This window comes from Mirounga angustirostris, unplaced genomic scaffold (genome assembly GCF_029215605.1).
Source record: "Mirounga angustirostris isolate CCGP_5_RB_7025 unplaced genomic scaffold, mMirAng1.0.hap1 SCAF_6, whole genome shotgun sequence".
Lineage (NCBI taxonomy): Eukaryota > Metazoa > Chordata > Mammalia > Carnivora > Phocidae > Mirounga > Mirounga angustirostris.
In genome coordinates, this window is record NW_026991714.1 from 123,646,835 (window position 1) to 123,667,599 (window position 20,765).

The following is a 20,765-nucleotide window of genomic DNA, read 5'->3' on the forward strand; positions in this document are numbered from 1 at the left end:
AGCCTGAGTCTTGAGTGAAGAAGAATCCTCTACCAAAAAGTAGCATGAGAGAAAATAAACTTTTGTTGCACTAAGCCACCAAGATTTGGGGCTGATTGACCCATATACCGGGCCAAGGGTGTGCTCAACATCTGGTGCAAGTAGCTCTAGAAACTGATGGTTCAGTAAGACAAAATTAATTAATTCCTGCCATTAGCAGCAGTGCCAGTGAGAATAACAAGAACAATCGACCTTTGTGCAGTGGTTCATGATTTTCCAGGCACTTTCAGGAGCATGATTCAGTTTAATTCCTGAAATAACCATGAGACTTTGGTATACTCAGACCCAATTTCAGGTGAGGCTAAGGGGTGTCACACCTCCCTTCCCCAAGCTACGACAATGGCTTCAGCTTTCATAACTGTCATCCTAGCACAAGTCACATGATACCATGAAAAGGACCCTCAGAGACAGGAAAAGGGGCCTCGAAGCCACAGATTCCCTCCCCAGAGTCAGCTTCAGTAAGTTATATAAACCAGGCGGAATCACACAGCCCCTCCCATTCCTCAGTGGAGTCTTGCCTGGTGGTGAGATAGGATTTTCACGAAAAATATGAAGTGTTTGTCACTCAGCCCTGTGCTGTAATTATCAGAAAACATGTTCACTTGCTATTTAGCTTACTCCGAGCAACCTCGCTACCTTTAATCATAGCTTTCACTAAAGCCACATGGTGTCAACTCAAGGTAATTTTTGTAAGTCCTTTGTTTTTGTGGTGGCAAATAGGATTCATGTTTATTATAGAAAATTTGTAAAATACAGAAAAGCACAAAGACAAAAATAGAAATCATGCATAAACCAACAACCAGTGATATCTACTATTATATCAAGCTTGCCATATATTTTTCCAGTCTTCTCTGACAAAATTGATGCCATACAGTAACGACTATTTTGTACACTGATTTTACAATTATTAGATTGTGAACACTTACCCACGTTTTAGAGTATTTTCTCATGATGTGATTTTAGTGGCTGCATAACGTCCTATCATACTTTATCACCCCCCACTGTGATTAGACATTTATGTCGTTTTAAGTCTTCTCTGCAAAAAGTTGTGATGAACATCTTAGTGCATTCACATTTATTTGTCTCTCTTTCCTAACAAAATGGAAATGCTGGTTCAGGGGATTTGGATGTCTTAAATAATTTTTTTGTCAGAGTTCCTTTTAGAAAGAGTATGCCCCAGAAGTGTAGGTGGGTCTTTATTTCCTACGCCTCACTTTAACTGGACAGCATATCAGTCAGGGTCCAGTTACAAAAAAGGAAAACACACTAGGTATTTCAACAGAAAGAATTTAACATAAGGGATTGGTTTGACAGGCATTGGAAGACTGAAAAGCAAAAGAACACTGAGATAAGTCTGAGAGTAACTGCAGGGAGCATGGCTCGCCCCTAGGGCTGTGGGGACAAAGGGGCCGAGTTGGGATTGCTGGAACCCCACTTGTGGAGCAGGGAGTCTCCATGGAGCTGCAACACAGATCTTTGAGGAGGGGGCGCTGTGCTGTACTTCATAGGAAGAAGACTCAGAGCCCTGAAAAGGACATGTGCCTGGTTAGTGTTGGTATCTCTGAAGGGCATGAGGAAGCTAAAAAAAAAGGTCTGAGTGGCTCAGCCAGTTAAGCAATGGACTCAGTTTCGGCTCAAGTCATGATCTCATGGGTTGTGGCATCGAGCTCCTGGTCAGGCTTCCTGCTCAAGGAGGAGTCTCTTTCTTCCTCTCCCTCTGCCCCTCCCCTGCTCACGTGCCTGCGCTCTCTCTCAAAATAAATAAATCTTTTTAAAAAATGCTGCAGAATGGAACCAGCTGCTGCAGCCAGAGTGAAAAACCATTACTGAGAAGACCGTGAGCCTATCAGCAAGCAAACCAAAAAGATCAAGACCCTCCCCTCTGTCCAGCCTTGCAGCATCCCTCTAGTGCCCCCTACTGGTAGAGCCTAGCATGGAGCCAGTTGATGAGAAATGGCGTCTGCACAGTCCCAGCCCCAACTTCATAGAGCCCATCATAGAAAGGTAGATTTGGGGCTGAGAGACAATAGCCTGATACCCAGACAGCCATCATCACATTTTAAATTTTTGTTGGTAATCTTTTCAGTACCAGCGATTCAAAGCAGATTAAGTAAAACATTGGTTAACATCATTTTTTGATGATTTAGTAGTTTTATAAAACATAAAGATCTGATTTCAAATCCAACTGGCTCTTCTCTAAAAACAAAACACCAAATTACTACCAACTGACAGGTATTTGAAGTGCTTCCTCTGTGCCAAGCACTCTGCTCAGCAGGCTGTGTGGGTTATCTCAGTTAGCCCTCGTTTTACAGAGGGGGAAACCTGAGGCTTAGGGAAGGAAGCACAGTGGTCAAGGTCACAGCTCAAAAAAATGCCGCGGGATTTGGGCCAGCAGCCTGCCATCAGAGCCTGAGCTCTCAGCCATGTCTCTGTGCTGGTTCCCCATCTCCTTTGCCATTTAGGTGACATACCCATTCTTCTTCTGGCCATGCCGTGGGGATGAACATGACAACCCCAGGCTCTTGCAAGACTCTTGCTTCTCCATGCTGGGGGGCCACAAGGTATTTAAGTCTGTGTCCTCTCACAGAGCGCTCAGCACATCAGTAACCAGACTCCTCTAAGAGTGAGGTCCAAAACGGGCTCCTGGCCCCAGATTTTTGTCTTTAACAAACAATCACAGAATACTGGAATGGCATGAAAGGTCTTTACCAGATGTCTGAGTCCCTCTATAACATCTCAATGAACAACTGTTTGGATCCCATTTGAACACTTCTCATAACCTGTACTATCTCACTGTATGATGCAGTCTCCTCATATTTTTTGACAGCTCTATTTAATAAAAAGTTCATATTTGCAGAGAGTTAAAATCTACTACTCTAGGGTGCCTGGGTGGCTCAGTTGGTTAAGCGACTGCCTTCGGCTCAGGTCATGATCCTGGAGTCCCAGGATCGAGTCCCGCATCGGGCTCCCTGCTCGGCGGGGAGTCTGCTTCTCCCTCTGACCGTCCCCCCTCTCATGTGTGCTCTCTCTCTCTCTCTCAAATAAATGAATAAAATCTTTAAAAAAATAAAAAATAAAAATAAAAAATAAAATCTACTACTCTATAAGTTCCACCCAAGATTTCTGATCTTGCTCTTTTGGACAACACAACTTTGCAAATGCTTGAAGACAACTGTCACATCACTCTTCTCTAGTGTTGTGGGGAGGAGCTCCTATGCCTTTGGGGATAGCAAAAGTCTCAAATAATATAGCAAATGGGTGAGAAGAACTTTGATTTTTATTGGAGAAGACATGCACAGAGGAAGGCTTCTTGGTAGTTGAGAGCACAGGTTTTAAAAGCAGATAGATTTGAGTTCAAGTCCTAGCTTGATAATTTCCTACTTATAACCATATACTAGCTCTGCAATCTTGCGAAAGGTGTTTACCTCAGTGGGGATGCTAGTACCTACCAGACAGTGACATTATGAGGATTTAATCAGCTAAGGCTGGTAGGTGCTTACCTTGACCACATAGTAAATGCTCAAGAAATGAGATTGATAAAGTGTATTGATGAGAGACACTAGTTTTATTTTGCACATAAGTTGTGAAAATGTCTTTTTATGGCAGTAATTCCTAACTGAAGATCATCCCATTCCATCCCAAAAGATCAATTTTAGAGTTACATAATAGACTATTCTCCAGGCTACCTTAGTCCACTGAGAAAACTGAGATATGTAACATTTGGAATCTGAAGACCTGAGTTTAAGACCTGGTTCTGCCTCTTACTCTGTGATCTTGTGTAAATTGTCTGACCCTTGGTTTCCTCACTTACAAAATGCACCAGGATGGCTAAAATGTCCATCATGAACTACTGTGGAGCAATTAGAGGTAACAGATTAGAAGATAGACTAATGTGGAGGGACCTGATCCATTTTTTGAGTGAAAAAGTGATCAGCAGAATGAGAAATTTAACAGTGCCATTTATGTAAAATCAAAACAACTACACACAACATGTAACACCCATGGAAACTATAGAAATCCAATGTATTATAATGATTACCTAAAAGAGGAAGAGAATGCAAGCAAGTTGGAAGGTTAAAAAGGAATCAAAAATAAAGACAAAGGGGCCTTAACAAATAAGTGAATAAATGAATGAATGAATAATAAATGGATAGATAGATGCTAACATGGGAGTAATGATGCTTCCCTACCTTCCTAGAGAGGTTATTCTGAGGATCTGGTAAGATTATGCACCAGAAAGCAAAGTTAATTTACTGTTTCCATTATGATTTCCACATTGAACAAATGAGCTAACAGAGATAAAAATTCTCCATTGCTCTTCAGCAGGAAGCTGTCAGCAGGGCAGAGCCCAGGAGACCTTGCCCTGGATGAGAATCTACTAGTAAGATGACATCAGAACTCTTCATGTAGGAGGGCAGGCTCTCCCTCACTTCTGGAGACACCACTTGATGGCACAGATACAAGTATCAGATGCCTCTTCCCATGGATCCTTTGCAAATTGTCCACTTGGGCCCTCGGAAGAAGAGGCCCAGGCAAATGGGTGCTTCGATGGTCTCTCCTCCTCATGACATCAAATTTCAGGATTTGGTCCTCTATATTTTGGAGAAGAAAATGGGAACCACCCGCAGAGCCTTCCTCATGGAGCTGGCACGAAGGAAAGGATTCAGGGTCGAAAATGAGCTCAGGTAGGACATCACTGATTTCACTTTGTGAATAAGCAGGGTTTTTGTGAACAGCTTTTTTGGAACCCAAGGAATCTATGTTTTCTTCCACATACAGAAGAGGTGATGCTCCCACTGGGAAAATGGGTTTGAAATCAAAGAACACATTTGAGCCAACTAATTAAGGGAAATAAGATGAGTGGGGACTGATATAATTATACTAAAACTAGTTGGCACCAAAATATAAGGTTTTTGGGGGTTTTGTTTGGTTGGTTTGTTGGTTGTTTTTCTTTGTTTGTTTTGTTTTGGGGTTTTTTGTTTTTTGTTTTGTTTTGTTTTTTTTTACCTTTCACCATTATGAGATGAGCTATCCAGGGATGATAACAGAAACTTAATTGGAAAATGTAATGCTGAAACCACTCAATTTTTCCTGACTAAATTGAACAAAATCCCACTGAGGTCAATCAAAAATTTTCAGCTACTCTGAGGCAGAAAGAATGGCTTGGTTTCTTGGCAATTAAACTAAAACCCTGGCTGTGCTGAGGTGACTAGTGTCCGTGATGGGCTAGGATGAGAGATGGTGGCTGGCTCTCCACAGGCACCCAAATGTGGCCTTGATCATGCTTTTCCGACGAACTGTCCCAGTGGGGTTCGCAGAGCGAGGAGTGCCGGTTAAAGATTCAGGGACAGCTCTGTCCAGGGCCGGTAGACATGGTGCTGAGTGATGAGGTCAAAGCCCAGACAAAAAGGCAACTGAAGCCACTCTTGGGCCACCTAGACTAGTTCACTCACAACCCCACTCACCCCAGCAATTAGCCTTGTTGTTTCTCTAAGTCCTACATTAGCTTTTCACAGAACAGCCAGGGGGCTTGCAACGGATAAAGGATGGTCAATGCAACTGGCTGGTTTTGATTGTCCAAAGAATAGATTGACCGTCACTTTGTCAGGAAAAACTGTAAGAATGTTCTGTGAAAATTAATTTTTTTATTTTAAAAACAGTCTTTAATATTTCAAAGTAAAATTGACAGGCATTTCCTGCTGAAGAAATGCCAGCTTCTACTTGCTAGAGAAACATGTGTCAAAAGTCAATAATAAGATATGATGATTTTCAAAATATTCATAATTCATATGAAGAGTCAAGGTCACAGAAACATTTTATTTATTTATTTTTTTGCTAAAATGCCCTATTCAGAAATTCCCGAGTCTCCTGTGGTCTCTCCCCTCCTGCGATTTTTCTTGGTGTGCTCTCCTTTCCCCCCTCTCTGCCTCTTGTTTTCGCTTTAACCCCCCCTCTCGTTTGAGATGTTAAGCCCCAAATCTCAACATCCCTTCCGTGGAATCATAGATTTCATCTAACTGTTAAGTCTACCTTAATCTTACTGACTTACATAAAATGTTGGAATTAGGGGAAGAAAAGATGACGTAGATAAAGAGGCCCAAACCCAGAAATTAAAAAAAAAAAAAAAAGGAAATTAAAAAAGAAGAAACGAAAAGCCTCAGCAAATATGGAACTGCTTTTTGTGGTAAAGAAATTTGACAAGGGCCAGGCAGGAAGGCGACAGCCAGGTGGTCAAGGTGCCACTTACATCGAAAGCTCTCGGTTGATACGTCCGCACTTCCAGCAAGGGCTGACTCGTTACAGGAGCAGCTACGAATACAGACACGGTGGCTGAGGCAGGTCCTTGGGGAGACACTGGAGGCAAGTTCCTTCTTTGGGCCACAGAGCCAGAGAGGCAGTTCCGTGCGTCCGATGCCTGCTGCCAAGGACCAAGCCCAGCTGCTCCTGCACAGCGAGCAAGTCGCTGCCATGCGTATGATGATGGCAAAGCTCCCAGGCTGACAGCCCAGAAGACACACGAAACACAAATGTGTGTGATGGCTCAAAAAGAAACCACAGGAAGTAGAAGTCCCAGCTCTCAAACGGAATTTCTGTGCATAGATACATAGCCCTTAATTGGAAAGGGCAGTAGAAATTGTGGTAGGGGAAAATCTCTAGATGAGAAGTCTAGAGACCTCCAATTCTGGCTCCGACCCTTCCCGGCCATGTAGTGTGGGGCCAGACCCCCTCCCCGCTCCCTGACCTTAGCTTCCTGAAAAATAGTTTGTTCTGAGGTAATCACCAAATGTGATGACGGGCGTCAGTGTGCTCTGGTAAATCAGAAACAGGCATACAGATGTAAAGTGCGATTGTCTTCTTGTTAATAAGCTGGGCCCATTGACCTTTATAGCAAAACCCTAATGAGAGGATTCTGTCACCACAATATGAACTAGGTCAAATGATAAAAACAAACAGAACAAAGACAGGAAGGAAACCCATCAAAATGTTGTAAGTGGTTATTATTGTGAGGAAGGGGTTATTAGGAAGGGATTATGGTTGCTTTTATTCTCTAGGTTTTCCAATGTTTTTACAATAAGTATATATTTTAAATAAAAATGAAGAAAATTGATATCTAAAAGAAAGGATACTTCTCAGTAGCGAAGACTATCCCTTCCTTTTCTAGTATATAAGATTCAAAGAAAGAGGAGCTAAAAATATATATATTCTCTGAAAATAGGCAGCAATCTCCATAGTTTCTAGTACATTCTTTGGCTGCCAGGAGAACTATATTTGAGGGAAAATCTGACTCCTACTTTACCTGGACCTGAATCCATAGCTTAGAAATGATGTACCTGAATCCATTGAACTATCTGGAGCTATTTCATTCCCCAGCGTATGTGCACTGTATCCTTCTATTTGGAATCAGTTTCACTTATATTATATGTTATGTTAATGTTATATTTCAGAAGACATGCTAGTCAATGTCCCATAGGAAGCTGTGTCTTAAAATAGAAATCAGGGGAGATGTCAAGTCATTTGAGCATTTTGCACATTCATGAAAAGGATACTGAATTTTATTCCACGGCCAACATTCTAAATTTTAAAGCAACTTCATAATCCTCAAATTATCTAGGTCAAGCCAGAGAAGGACGAGAATCTAGTGTTTGTCATGTTCTTATTTCATCCCTAGTTTCAGTACTTTGAGGTACTTTAAAACTCTGTCATCGACCCTCCTCTATGAACACAGTAGTGAAACCCACTATGTCTTGACCTAAACTGCTGATGTCGAAGAAGAAAGAGCTGTGGCTGGAAAGGGTCGCGCCCAGGGTGTCTCCGCCCAGCAGCTTAATACTCTCTCAGTTCCATTGTTGGAGCAGAAGAAACCCATCGGATGATACTTTTGTCCTGCTCAGCACTCCTTATTCGTCCACAAGGGTACCTTTAGAACATATTGCCTGATGAAAGCAAGATGTACCCCAACCTCGAATCCCTTCTCCCTACACCTCTCTGTATCTAAGACCCAAGACCCCCGCACACCCTCTTAGAGGACGGAATTTCCTCCCCAGTACATGGATGTAATCCATGGCATAGGGCTGGCCCCAGCTCTGCCACTTGGCTTTACTTCTAAGCTCACCCAATTACTTCTCCCCAGCTCCACAAGGGCAAAGGCATCATGGGGGCCATCTTGTCGACCTCACCCTTAGACCTTTGACATTTTTCTTATACATAGTAGCTTCAGGAAGTATTTGCTCAAAGAATGATTTATCTGGTGAATATAAAACCAGCCAAAGGAACTTGTGATTACCAAGATTAATTTTTGTAATTAAATTTTTTTCTATGATGCACCAGTATTACTTTTGTAATCAGCAAAATAGTAAAGATTTATAAATTCAAGAACATGCATTGTAAACTCTAGTCCTTCTCTGGTCCAAATTACTTCACATTCCAAAATCTGTGGACTGTAAGTTAATGTTCATAATCTCATTTAAGGTGGGACAAAAAAAAAAAAAAATCAAGGCAAGACTCTCTCTTTCTTAGGTATGTCAGAGCTGGAAATAGTAACCTACCTACTGGTGGTAGTTAACATGTGAGATAAAACCAAATAAAACTGGGCGCCTGGGTGGCTCAATTGGTTAAGCGACTGCCTTCAGCTTAGGTCATGATCCTGGAGTCCCGGGATCGAGTCCCACATCGGGCTACCTGCTCAGCGGGGGGTCTGCTTCTCCCTCTGACCCTCTTCCCTCTCTTGCTATCTGTCTCTCATTCTCTCTCTCTCAAATAAATAAATAAAATCTTAAAAAAAAAACAAAAAACAAAACTGCTTTGATTTTTCTATGTCGGGGATCCTGAACAGATCAGTTGCTAAGGGAAATTGGTAGGAGGGTTTTTAAACAGTAAACAGCTCAGTTTAACTGTAAATTACTATTTAAAGTATTATTTACAAGATAAGTCCTACATCAGATGGGGAGAATTGGGGATGACCTCTCTGAGGAAAGAAACCCATTTTAAAGACAAAGATAAAAACAGGTGACCATCCGGGAAGGCTGGGGAAGTCAGATTGGGGGTCAGTCTGTCTCCAGGCAAAGAAGGGTGCTGCCTCTTTCTTTATGAAGAATTTTTCTAATTGTACTGTGAGGCAGGACCAACTAGGAAAAGAAAAACAGGAACAGTGAAGATACAGGCACCAGAAAAAAAAAAAAGAACGAAAATGTATGAGTTAATTCTGTAACTCAGGGCTTTCTGGACATGTGAATGGCACATTCATGATTCTTATAATATCTTTTACCACATGCATTATTATAGACTTACTGTGCTTCCTTCAATTGTCTCTCAGATGAATTGTTAAAAATAATTTAGTCTTGTCCTAAGGAATAATATAAAAACTGTGAAATCCATAAAAACCATGGGTCTGATATGCATACTTTTAACATGTAGATATAAACAAATACATACACCTTTTTAGTGTTCAGCTATGTACCTGCTAAAATGATTTCATGTACCCACACAGAAATGAGTACCATGTTGGAAACATGGAGGTCATTGAGCCCAAAGTCCAGTGTGCGGGCAGTTCAGGAGAGAGTTTTCTCTACAGCAGCATCTCTCAAAGTATCGTTCTTGGGCTGTGGGGTGGTTTGGAAATATGGTCACTCCCAAGGAGAGGCAAGGACTATTCTCTGTTCGCTTGCATCTGGGAGGGCTTGTGACTGCTTCAACCGATAGAATGACACTAGGTGACTCTTGATGCTGGGTCATAAAGGGCCCTGAGGCTTCTGCTGCTCTCTGGATCTCACAGCCTCACATAAGTTTGAGTCCCTCCGAGAGATGCCACGTGAAGGTGCTAACGTTGATAGATGCCTCCCTGCATCCTCACCAACGTGCCAGACATGCTGAGCCATATGGCGTGTCATACCTCATTGGCACCATACCTGACAGGTGCCTGAATTCTGGACCCACAGAATTGTGAGATACAATAAAATTGTTGCTCTTTTTAAGCCACTACATTTTGGGAGAGTTGGTTATGCACCAATGAATAACTAGAACTGACTACATGAGAATTACCAAGGGAGCATATTCCTGGGCTCTGTGTAAGACTTACTGAATCTGAATCTCTCTTGATAGGGCCCAAGCATCTGAATTTTAACCCAGCTTCTTGGGTGTCTCTGGTAGACACTAGAGTTTAGTTCCTTTAGAGCTATTGATTAATTCATTTATTCATTCCACCAATGGTCTATCTATTCGCTGTTGCTATGAATCTGGCCATGTGCTGGGTACCAGGCATAATTATTACCTAGACGATAACTAGGCAGATGATAATATTGTCCCTGCCCTCAGGGACGCCAAGGACCAAGCCCAGCACATTTCAGTTGAGCACTAGTTGAAGAAGACCCGGAATCTTTTTCCCTGTGAGAAGCTGAGGGACGGATCCTAGTTCAGAATTGTTCTAATTGGTTCAAGCCCTCCCAAACCTAGTCCAAGACACCAGTAATTGACTCTGGCTAAGAAACCAGGTGCACTTGGGGCTCCTGGGTGCTCAGTCAGTAAAGCGTCTGCCTTCCGGTCAGGTCATGATCTCAGAGTCCCGGGATCTGAGTCCAGGGATTGAGCTCCACGTCGGGCTCTCTGCTTCTCTCTCTGACCCTCCCCCATCTTGTGCTCTCTCTCTCTCTCTCTCACTCTCACTCTATCTCAAATAAATAAATAAAATCTTAAAAAAAAAGAAACTAAAAAAATCCACTGACATTTCAGGAACAGCCATCTCCATAGCACCTTGGGGTCTCTGGGAGAAGTTTGGGGCTACTGCCTGGGGCTTCTGTCCTCTCTTAGTGTAAGAAAAAAGCTGAGGACTCCAGGGCCAAGGCAGGTACCACCTCAGCCCCAGAGCCAGGTTTTGCCCTTAAAAATGACATTCATATGTATTTTTCTCCCTAAGTAGAAAGTGATGATAGATGGTTCATGACAGAAAATGGGAAAATACAGAAAAAAAAAAACTTAAAACAAACAACATCTCACTCGGGGGTCTAACCACAGTCTAGTAGAACGTTAAGAGATTGCTTGAGTCATGCACAGCTGGGTTTGAATCCTGGCTTCACGGAGCCTCCTCAAGCCTTGGTTTTCTCATCTGAAATGGTATCGCCCACCACGTAAGACCTGTGAGGACTGAGTAAGAATATATGTGTGTGTGTGTGTGCGTATTTTTCTAACAGTCTGCAGTATTCTGGAGTATTCTTCTACAGCCTTTTCTTTTGGGTATGCTTGTACGTTGTATTATTGGTGGATCCTTATACAGCAACCCCCCCCCGCCGCCCCGCCGATGTCCCCAGGGATTCTGGCTACTCTGTTAGAGGCAGGGCTTTGTCCAGAGACATCCCCCATGAAGAGAGAGTGGTGGTGGGGCAGGGGTGGTAAGAGTGGATGGTGAGGGGCCTGAACTTGGAAGATGAGCCCCAGGGCTCCCCTCAGCACATTTGCCTCTCTGTGAGGCTTTAGGTAAAATTCAGAGCTCAGAGAGCCTGACAGCCTCCCTGTAACTTCGCCATCTTGGTGTGTAGCCATGGCAACTGCTCTTTCAGATTTCCTGGGACAGCTGTCCGTGTCTTACTTGCAGTCTTACTGAGGTCCACATGCTATTGGACATAAATTCCAGACACAAGTTCCATGTGGCAGCAGCTGGGACAGTGTGGTCAATGGGAAGTGCTACCGGTTCTCTGTTTCTGCCCTTTGGAGGGAATCAGGGTTTTTTATTATGAAGATACCCTTCCAGATGTTCTTCCTTCTGCCGTGGAAGAGGCACAAAGTCACAGAGGGGTAGCTCAGTTTAGCCCCACACAGAGGCTTTGGACTAACATAGATCGGGGATTGAATCCCTGCTCCACCAATTATCAGCTGGGTGAATTTTTAATGTCTCCAAGGTCTCTTTTCTCATCGACAATTAGAAGAGGGAATGTGAGAAATGTGCCTACCATACGGTCTGGCACATAGTGCTTTCCCATATTACTAATATTTCTAATATTGGCGTGTTCAGAGCAGAGAGAAAATTCCTCTAGCAGCAAATAGACAAAGAGTTGCCACAACACGGCGCTAAGAAATTGTCAGCAGAACCCACGGGAGGCAGAGCTCTCCTTAGTAGCACTGTTGCTAAGGGCTCAGAACTGAAAGTGAGCAAATGCATAGTCAGAGACCGAGAATGGTCTGCAAAGGGCGCGTGACGAGCCCGACGCAGGAAGCACGTTGTAGTCCAGATGCAGCTGCCATGGGAGCCCATCAGCCCAACTCAGGCAACGCAAGAAGACTGGGAATGTAGAGATCATTCTCTAGACGATGTTTAAGTTATTTGTGGTGAAGGACCCGTTTTCCAAAAACTTCATTACAGAGCAATGCTTTTATCAAAAAACAACATACAGGGAGCTGTTGTGATGGTGTTAAATTACAAGGAAAGTTTCTGAATGCTGACTTTTAATTTCTGTGCTTACCTTGTGGGAACCAGGGACAAGCAGTACCCAGCTCTGGGTAGCACCGTGTGGACGGCTGAAGAGGTCCTGTTTGATTTTGTGTGTGTGCTCTATTATTGTTGTTGTCATTGTCGTTTGGTTTTGTTTGCTAATTGCTTAATGAGCAGGGGTTGGAAGTTCAAATCAGAGTCTTCTTCTATAGGCTGTGTGGCCTGTTTATTTGCAAATGTGCTTCTATGAATGCTGTGAAAAATGCATGTGGTTCTCATCCAATAGTGTGAGCTCAGATATTGCCACGCTGTCCCAGGGGAAGCCCTAGTGGGGGTGGGAAATGGCAGGAGAGTGGATGGCGAGGGGCTTGAATTTGGAAGTTGAGCCCCAGAGCTCCCCCTCAGCACATCCGTCTCCCCTGAAGTTAAGACAGAACCTTAATACTAATTATAATAGCAAAATATTCTATTATAATTAAAAATAATATAATAATAAAGTTTCCCTCCAAAGGGCAGAAGTCTAGATGGAATAACACTTCCTATGTAGCTCTATTAATCCTTCCATTGTCTTCTTAAAGTCTTCACATAAAGAACCTTTCAAGAAGCTTATTACAAATCACTCTTGGAATGATGAGGACCTAGAATAGGGATGCAGTGAGCTGTCTTCCCCCAACTCCTGTTAGATGTGGTTTCACCACGAAGTACTTCTGTTTTGGCCCGCTGCGCACCCTGCCATCCAGATGGCTCAGCTCTGGCCTCCAGCCCCAGCTCTCTCCCAGCGCCAGCCTCACACCCCAACTGTCAACCGAACATTCTCACTTTGGACCTCTTGCCGCCCTTCAAACGCAGCATGCCTGAAACAAATTTCATTTTCACTCCCCACCCCAAAGAGACGACTTCTTAAATCCCTATTTCTACCAAAAGCACTCTGACTTTACTGTGATAGAGATGGGAAAGTAATATTTGCTCTCTGCTTCAGCTTTTATAGGTGAACTGATGCCAGAGGCCCCTCCTATGTCTCCTTTGCCTTCCTTCCCGGTGTTACAGGAGTCGGACTGCGTTAGAATCATCTCACATGTGGTCATGGCTTCATTCTACTAATTAGCTCCCCACCCTCCCCACCCATCACTCTCCCCTCCAAATCATTGTGTGGACCAGATTAGCCTTTTTAAAAGACACAGTGAGGCTATGCATGTTCCGCTCACAAAATCCTTCACTGGCTCCACCACCCCAGAAAATGAGATCCAACCTCCTCAACCAGGCTTCTAAGGCTTTCTATAACATGGTTGCTCCAACCAACTCAGTCACATCTACAACTACCTTCCAACATAAACTCTTCACTCTGGTCCAGCCCATTCTCCTACTCTCTTCTGGCCTCTGTACCTTTTCTTCTAGGAGGGCCCAAAGTTTTGCCTTCCAGGTCCCTATTTATTCCTCCACATCCATCAAGACTAGACAAAAACCCCTCCTTCCACAAAGCCATCCTGCCTCTCTCAGCTCACGCCAGCTCTTCTCCTTCTCTGCACACCACTTGCAGATCTTGTCCCTGCCTCATGTCTTGTCATAACATATTGTTAACCATCTGCTTCACATAAGGTATTAATGTCCAGGGGCATCTGGGTGGCTCCATCAGTTAAGTGTCTGCCTTCGGTTCAGGTCATGATCCCAGGGTCCTGGGGTCGAGTCCTACATTAGGCTCCCTGCTTAGTGGGGAGCCTACTTTTCCCCCTCCCTCTGCCTGCTGCTCTGCCTACTTGTGCTCTCTGTGGGTGTGTGTCAAATAAATAAATAAAATCTTCAAAAAAAAGATACTAATGTCCAGAAACTTCCCTTTTCTTCTTTGGTACCCTATTTCCTAGCTCTACAACCACCACCTCCTACCACCACCACCACCACAAGGAACCTAGGGCTGTGAATGTAACAGGGAACCAAAACATACCCAGTGAATCCAACAATTAATCAAAAAAAGGAGAAGGAGAAAAAGGAAGTCAAGGAAGAGAAGTGGGAAAGAGAAAAGAATTCTATTTTTCTCTTGGGTGCCTAGATATGCATCTTACTATCTCCCAGATTCATAAATTATTTGAATGGAAAGAGCCTTAAAAAACATCGGTTCCAGTGATATGGTGCTGACCGTGAAGACTTATTGAAAACCAGAAATAACATACTTGACCCAGAAAGAGACCATCAAAAAGTATCAACACCATTTACTAGCTGTGTGACCTTCAGAGTGTCACATAAACTCTGTTGTTCAGTTTCCCCATTTTTGAAGTGTGAATAACATAACACTTCCTTGAGGAGCTTTGGGATTATTAAGTGGGAGGATGGATGTAAGGTCCCTGGATAATGCTGAAACACGGTATGTGCTCAGTGGTTACTGGGGGAAAGCTTCTCACCTACCCTCCATCACTAGACTGTGCCTTGAAAAACGTGAAGAGCAACATTTCCTCAAAGCTTGTCACCATCTGTTAATGGGTTGTGAGACCAGTTTAATGGGATGTTACAAGCATATCTACATATATCTCTTTCTAGTTTAGGTCATGATATAAAATGTATTTTTCGCTGAGGATTGGAGTCAGACAGTTGGAAGGGCACTGGCCTGAAGCCCTCTACAAATAAAAATAAAATGGCACACAGTGCTTGCTACTTTAAGAACAATTTCGTCTTCCATCTTCTCTGGACTTTGGTTTTCCATTGACCACAGTCTATCTTGTTAATGTTTTCTTACATCTGACATGTAACATAGACCACTGTGGTTACACTAATTAAAGCAGAATTCCCTTCCATGGAGGCCTAAATTCTCTGTGCCTATGGTCAGGTCCAGTATGCATTTTTCTTCATCAGACAACATGTTCTGAACACCTCGAGGAGAGAGGAGCACTTCTCATTTGAAATGCCCTTCAGCTGGTAACGCTGTCTTGCATTCTGCAGTGATTCCATCACCCACATTGTGGCAGAAAACAACTCTGGCTCAGAGGTCCTGGAGTGGCTGCAGGTGCAGAATATGAAAGCCAGCTCACAGCTAGAACTCCTCGACATCTCCTGGCTGATAGAATCAATGGGAGCAGGAAGACCAGTGGAGATGATAGGGAAACACCAGCTTGTAAGTGTTATGGTTGTGATTTTCTTCGCCCTTCACTTGATAATTAGGAACATGGGCTGTAGAATCAACAAACCTGGGTTAGGCCCCAGGTTTTCTGCTTACCCCCCGTGCGAGCTTGGGCAAGTCACTCAGCTTTTCTGAGCTTCTGTTTCCTCCTTTGCAAAATAGGATAGCAATAGGACCTACCTGACAAGATGGTTATGAGAACTAGAGCGACATAATGCAAAGCACTTACCACAGAGCCTGATCTATAGCACCTAATAAATGGTAGCTCGTTTTATGAGCAAGACCATACACAAATATTTCAAAATGTGGAATGTTGATGTTCTGGTAGCCGGAAAAGTCAAGGGTTCCTATGTTTTTTTTCTCACTATGATCATTCACAAAGAAAAAATAAGGAAAGTTGGACTCTTAATTCCAAGTCCTTCACCATTAATGCTAGAACCGTCAGGAAGGTTCAGACCATGACTATGTAAGTTCATGGAAAAGGAAAATGGTACTTAATTGATTGTTCTTTTTCATGTTTATTTTTCCTGACACAAAAATATTACATGTTAACTGTAGCAAATTTGAATATTAGAGATGCATATAACATAAACTTTGACTCTTCTATAATTTTACCCTCTCTCCAGAGACAATTGCCATTAAACTGCTGCCAATTTTTTCTTCATATCTATTATTATTGTTATCGATTGTTATTAAAAATGGATGCTTATGCATTTGTTTAGGTGAGAAGAGACTATTCAGCTAGCCCCAACCCAGAGCTCCAGAAGACTCCACCACTTGCTATAAAAAAGATCTCTCAATACGCATGTCAGAGAAGAACCACTTTGAACAACTGTAACCACATCTTCACAGTAAGGGGCGTTACAACAACACCCAGAGCACATGAAGGGCTTGCAGCTTCTTTCCACAGATCTACAAATCCAATTATGAAATATTCTGAAAAATCTAGGAACGTTTTCCCCACACTCACTCATCCCACCCCCCTCACCTGATCTCTGGTTCTTCTGTCAAGAATGGATCTACTTCTGTCATAGAAATAGACAAATACATTTGGAAAAATATGTATATTCTTTAGAGATGGTAAATTACTATTTATTGAGAGTTGACACTTTTGGGCACAACAGTTGTCAAAGGCAAGTATTCGGAAAAACTGAATACTGTACTTAGTCCAAAACATAGTAAGAGCAAGTTACAAAGAAACAACAATAATGCATCAATAGCCATTCCTGGGTAACCAAACGACTGAGAGACAGCAGATCTGGATTCTCACCTGTCTGATCTTAACCAGCTTGGGCAAGTCAGTTCCTCTCTCTGAGCCTCAAATATATCCGTTCAACTCTAAGTTAGCTAGATTGTGTCTAAAGCCCAGCCAGCCCTGAAGTTTGGCAATTGTGTTTTAAATGACCTTAACAAGCCCACAGCTGCTCGTCCTCCAGCCTAGAGAAAGTAGTCAGGTGGTTAAAACATGCGGTTAGTATACCAAATACAAATTCTCATTTCCAGACTTCCAGCCCCACATGTACAAGGAAGACCAGGAAACTGCAGGACTGGGCACGGGAGCATGATGCCACACAGCTGCAGCTACTGAAATGCACATGTGCCCTACCTTAAACAACCTGCCTTGGGTCTGTGTCACTATGATCACACCCATTCATTCATTCAGTAAGCTGAATGAGCTTACTGAGCTTACGGACAAGCTAAGAGATGAAAGCGCCAGGTGATCAAAGCAGAATCCTGGCCACAGGCTGGTGGAGAAGTGTGCAAGGAAAGAGGGCAGGGTCTTACTGAGTAATGACTAGTAGATGCAATGAGAGATCAGGCTTTGGTTAATCATTCCCAAATACCTAATGGGAGCAAACTCAAAGTTTCCTTACGAAGCGTCTGTGACCTGTCTTTTCAATTCAACTCCTCTCATAACAAGGGAGGGGTGCAAAGATATGGGAGACCCAATCTCACCCTTCAGGAGGTATTTCAAAACTTAAGAAGAGGAAGAGGCATTTGCAGGTGACTGCTAGCTAGCTTAGGGTCTGGGAACAGACCGTGGTTAGCTTACCTGGTTTCATTCTTTAGGATGCCTTTGAGGTACTGGCTGAACACTATGAGTTTAGAGAAAATGAAGTCTTCTCCCTGGCATTTATGAGAGCAGCTTCTGTACTTAAATCCCTGCCCTTCACAATCATCAGTATGAAGGACATAGAAGGAATTCCCTGCCTGGGGGACAAAGTGAAGTGTGTCATAGAGGTAAGGGTAAAATGTGATTTGTCCTACTTCCTAATATGTAGGGAGGAGGGGGGAAGTAAAAGCAATTAATAGATTTTCCTGTCAACTATGTAGATGTGGAATGGATGGATAGACAGACAGACAGATAGATGGACGGATAGAGAGAGAGAGAGAGAGAGAGAGATAGATAGATAGATAGATAGATAGATAGATAGATAGATAGATAGATAGATAGAATCCATACCCCAGTTTTCTCACAGCTGGGGCTACATGGGGCAAAGCCAGTAGGAACAGAACTCTCTCATATTATCATTAATCACAGTAAAAGACTCAAGTGTCCTAAAAGCTCGACAGCAGGGGATGGTCCAACTTCAAATACAGGCTCTGTGAAGGACCTCAGTTCCTCTCAGGAGACATTGCCCTCCAGAATGGTGGTAGGAGTGACTATGCAGTGAACCTGATTCTGCATCTCTCCCTGTGTGTTCCAACAAGAGAGCAGGGATGGGGGATTATTTATGTAATAATAATGTTTAAGGATTCCCCAGCAAAGCGAGTTGGTCATCCGAGAGTAAGTTTCAGTAAAGTTAGGTGCAAGGTAAAGTATTCAAGGAAAATACTCTCAACTCTACTTAGAGCTAGACATCATAAGAGCTTGAACTTGGATTGGTTTTTCAATGGGTCCAAAATTAACCTGCTCAGACGAGAAGTCCTTTTGTCTCAGCTAGTGCATAGCCATCGAAAAGAAAATTATCACAAATATTTAGGCATATTATTGTCGGTGAATCTTTTGGCTTGGTGTTCTGTGGAGTTCTGGCCTCATCTCCAAATACCTGATCATTCTGTGCCTTCATCCCTGAGGACTATAAATGAGCTGGGATTTCTAAGATTACAGGAAATGTCTGGTTTTGTCCAGATCAGCTAGGGAAACAGCCTGCAGGCAACAGGTGAACATTTCCTGAACAATCAAGCTACTACATCTGGGGATTTGAGAGCCCCAGACTCTCTGGTTGTTCACCATCACTAGTATAAAATATTTTTCAACCGTCCATGCAGGAAATTATTGAAGATGGAGAAAGTTCTGAAGTTAAAGCTGTGTTAAATGATGAACGATATCAGTCCTTCAAAGTAAGTAATTTTACATGTATTTATTGAAAATGGTTTTCCAGGTAATCCTATTATTTATTCTAAGTGGTCAAATCAGCTTGGTATACCATAAAAAAATGCCACAGGCTGGGTGGATTAAACAACAATTATTTATTTTCTTAGACTTCTGGAGCCTGGAAGCCTGAGACCAGGGTGCCAGCATGATCGGGTTCGGGTTAGGGCTCTCTTCCTGGGTTGCAGATGGCCACCTTCTCAACGTGCCCTCACATGACACACACACACACAGAGGAAGTCCCATGGTGCCTCTTCTTATTAAGGCACTAATCCCCTCATGAGGGCCCCACCGTCATGACCTCACCCAAACCTAATCACCTCCCTAAGGCCTCATCTCCAAATACCACCACCATGGCAGTTAGGGCTTCAATATATGGATGGAGGGGGGCACAATCAGTCCAAACTGTGGTTTAGAAAGCAGATGCCAAGGGGCGCCTGGGTGGCTCAGTCGTTAAGTGTCTGCCTTCGGCTCAGGTCATGATCCCAGGGTCCTGGGATCGAGCCCCGCATCAGGCTCCCTGCTCCGTGGAAAGCCTGCTTCTCCCTCTCCCACTCCTCCTGCTTGTGTTCCCTCTCTCGCTGTGTCTCTCTCTGTCAAATAAATAAATAAAATCTTTAAAAAAAAAAAAGAAAGCAGATGCCAAAATAAATATGAGAGCATGAGCTTATTGCTATGCTATGATGAGGTACAAATTATCTTCTAGCATCTGTCACTCGTGGATACAAATATCATGGGGACACTAGGACCATGGGACAAAACAAACCTGCTCTTAAAGAGCAAACCTGTGTTGGAGGCTCCCCACTGCATCCTGCTCTACCTTAAAGCAGGGCTTGTTAACCTCCCGATGTTTCCCACCCTGGAGTTGCAGGTGGCAGGGATTTCTGCCCAGTCTTTTGGTTCCGGAGTGATGCCCAAAAGGTGCTTGTGGGCAGGAGCCGAGGCTTGGAGTATGGACAGCCTGGATCTGAGTTTGGGCTCTGCCACTTATCAGCTGGGCGATGGTCAGGAACTCACACAACCTACATGAGCATCCCTCTTAAGATACGCAGAGCATGAGCGCATGTAAGGGACCCTGGGCCAAGAGGAGTGCCCGACAGGGGAAGCTGCTGTCACACGTGGACGGCACAGGCAGTCGGCCGTCAGAGTACACAGAAGCCTCGGCAGGTGCCAGGCGCCACCTCCTCACTTCCGTTCCGTTCTGTAACACCCTATGTCAGGAGAGGACCCTCCCGAAACCAAAAGCTCTGTCCAAAGTTACTATCACCCTCCTGCTTGTCATATTCAGAAATTTCCTTACGCATTTTCCTAATCCCTTGAACTTGAAAAGTGTCGCTTCATTGTCATAATGATCATTTTAGAAACTAAAGGCATGCCTTTCCCTCTGTTTCAGCTCTTTACTTCTGTGTTTGGAGTGGGATTGAAGACATCTGAGAAATGGTTCAGGATGGGTTTCAGAACTCTGAGTAAAATAAAGTCGGACAAAACCCTGAAATTCACGCCAATGCAGAAAGCAGGTAAATTGTCTCTCCTACCCATCTCCTGCTGTAGCCAGGGGCCGGCCAGGTGGTGGTAGAGCTGAGGCAGCTGAACTTCAACTCCAGCCTTGGCAAGCTGGGTCACTTTTTTGTTCTCTGTTTTTGTACTGTGGTTAAAAGCACAAGCTTTTGGAATCAGACAGCCCTGAATCCAAATCCTGGCTCCAACACTCGGTGGCTGTATGATCTTGAGCAAGCTTGTTCAAGTCTTTGAGTCTAAGCTACGTCGTCTATAAAAGGGAGGTAGCATTGCTAGTTAATGGGGAGTAAATCAGATCATGCAGGCAA

General features: G+C 43.5%; 1 protein-coding gene across 2 annotated transcripts in view; it reads left to right on the plus strand.

The window, feature by feature from the left end:
* The first annotated feature begins 4,521 nt into the window (after positions 1-4,521).
* The window catches only part of DNTT (DNA nucleotidylexotransferase), a 28,363-nt gene continuing 12,119 nt past the window's right edge, over positions 4,522-20,765 (plus strand). For both annotated transcript variants that reach the window (XM_045876274.3, XM_045876275.3), the window contains exons 1-6: positions 4,522-4,724; positions 15,386-15,563; positions 16,286-16,414; positions 17,634-17,804; positions 18,837-18,908; positions 20,333-20,456. In XM_045876274.3, the coding sequence (XP_045732230.1) occupies positions 4,522-4,724; positions 15,386-15,563; positions 16,286-16,414; positions 17,634-17,804; positions 18,837-18,908; positions 20,333-20,456 (877 nt within the window). The remainder of the gene's footprint in view (positions 4,725-15,385; positions 15,564-16,285; positions 16,415-17,633; positions 17,805-18,836; positions 18,909-20,332; positions 20,457-20,765) is intronic.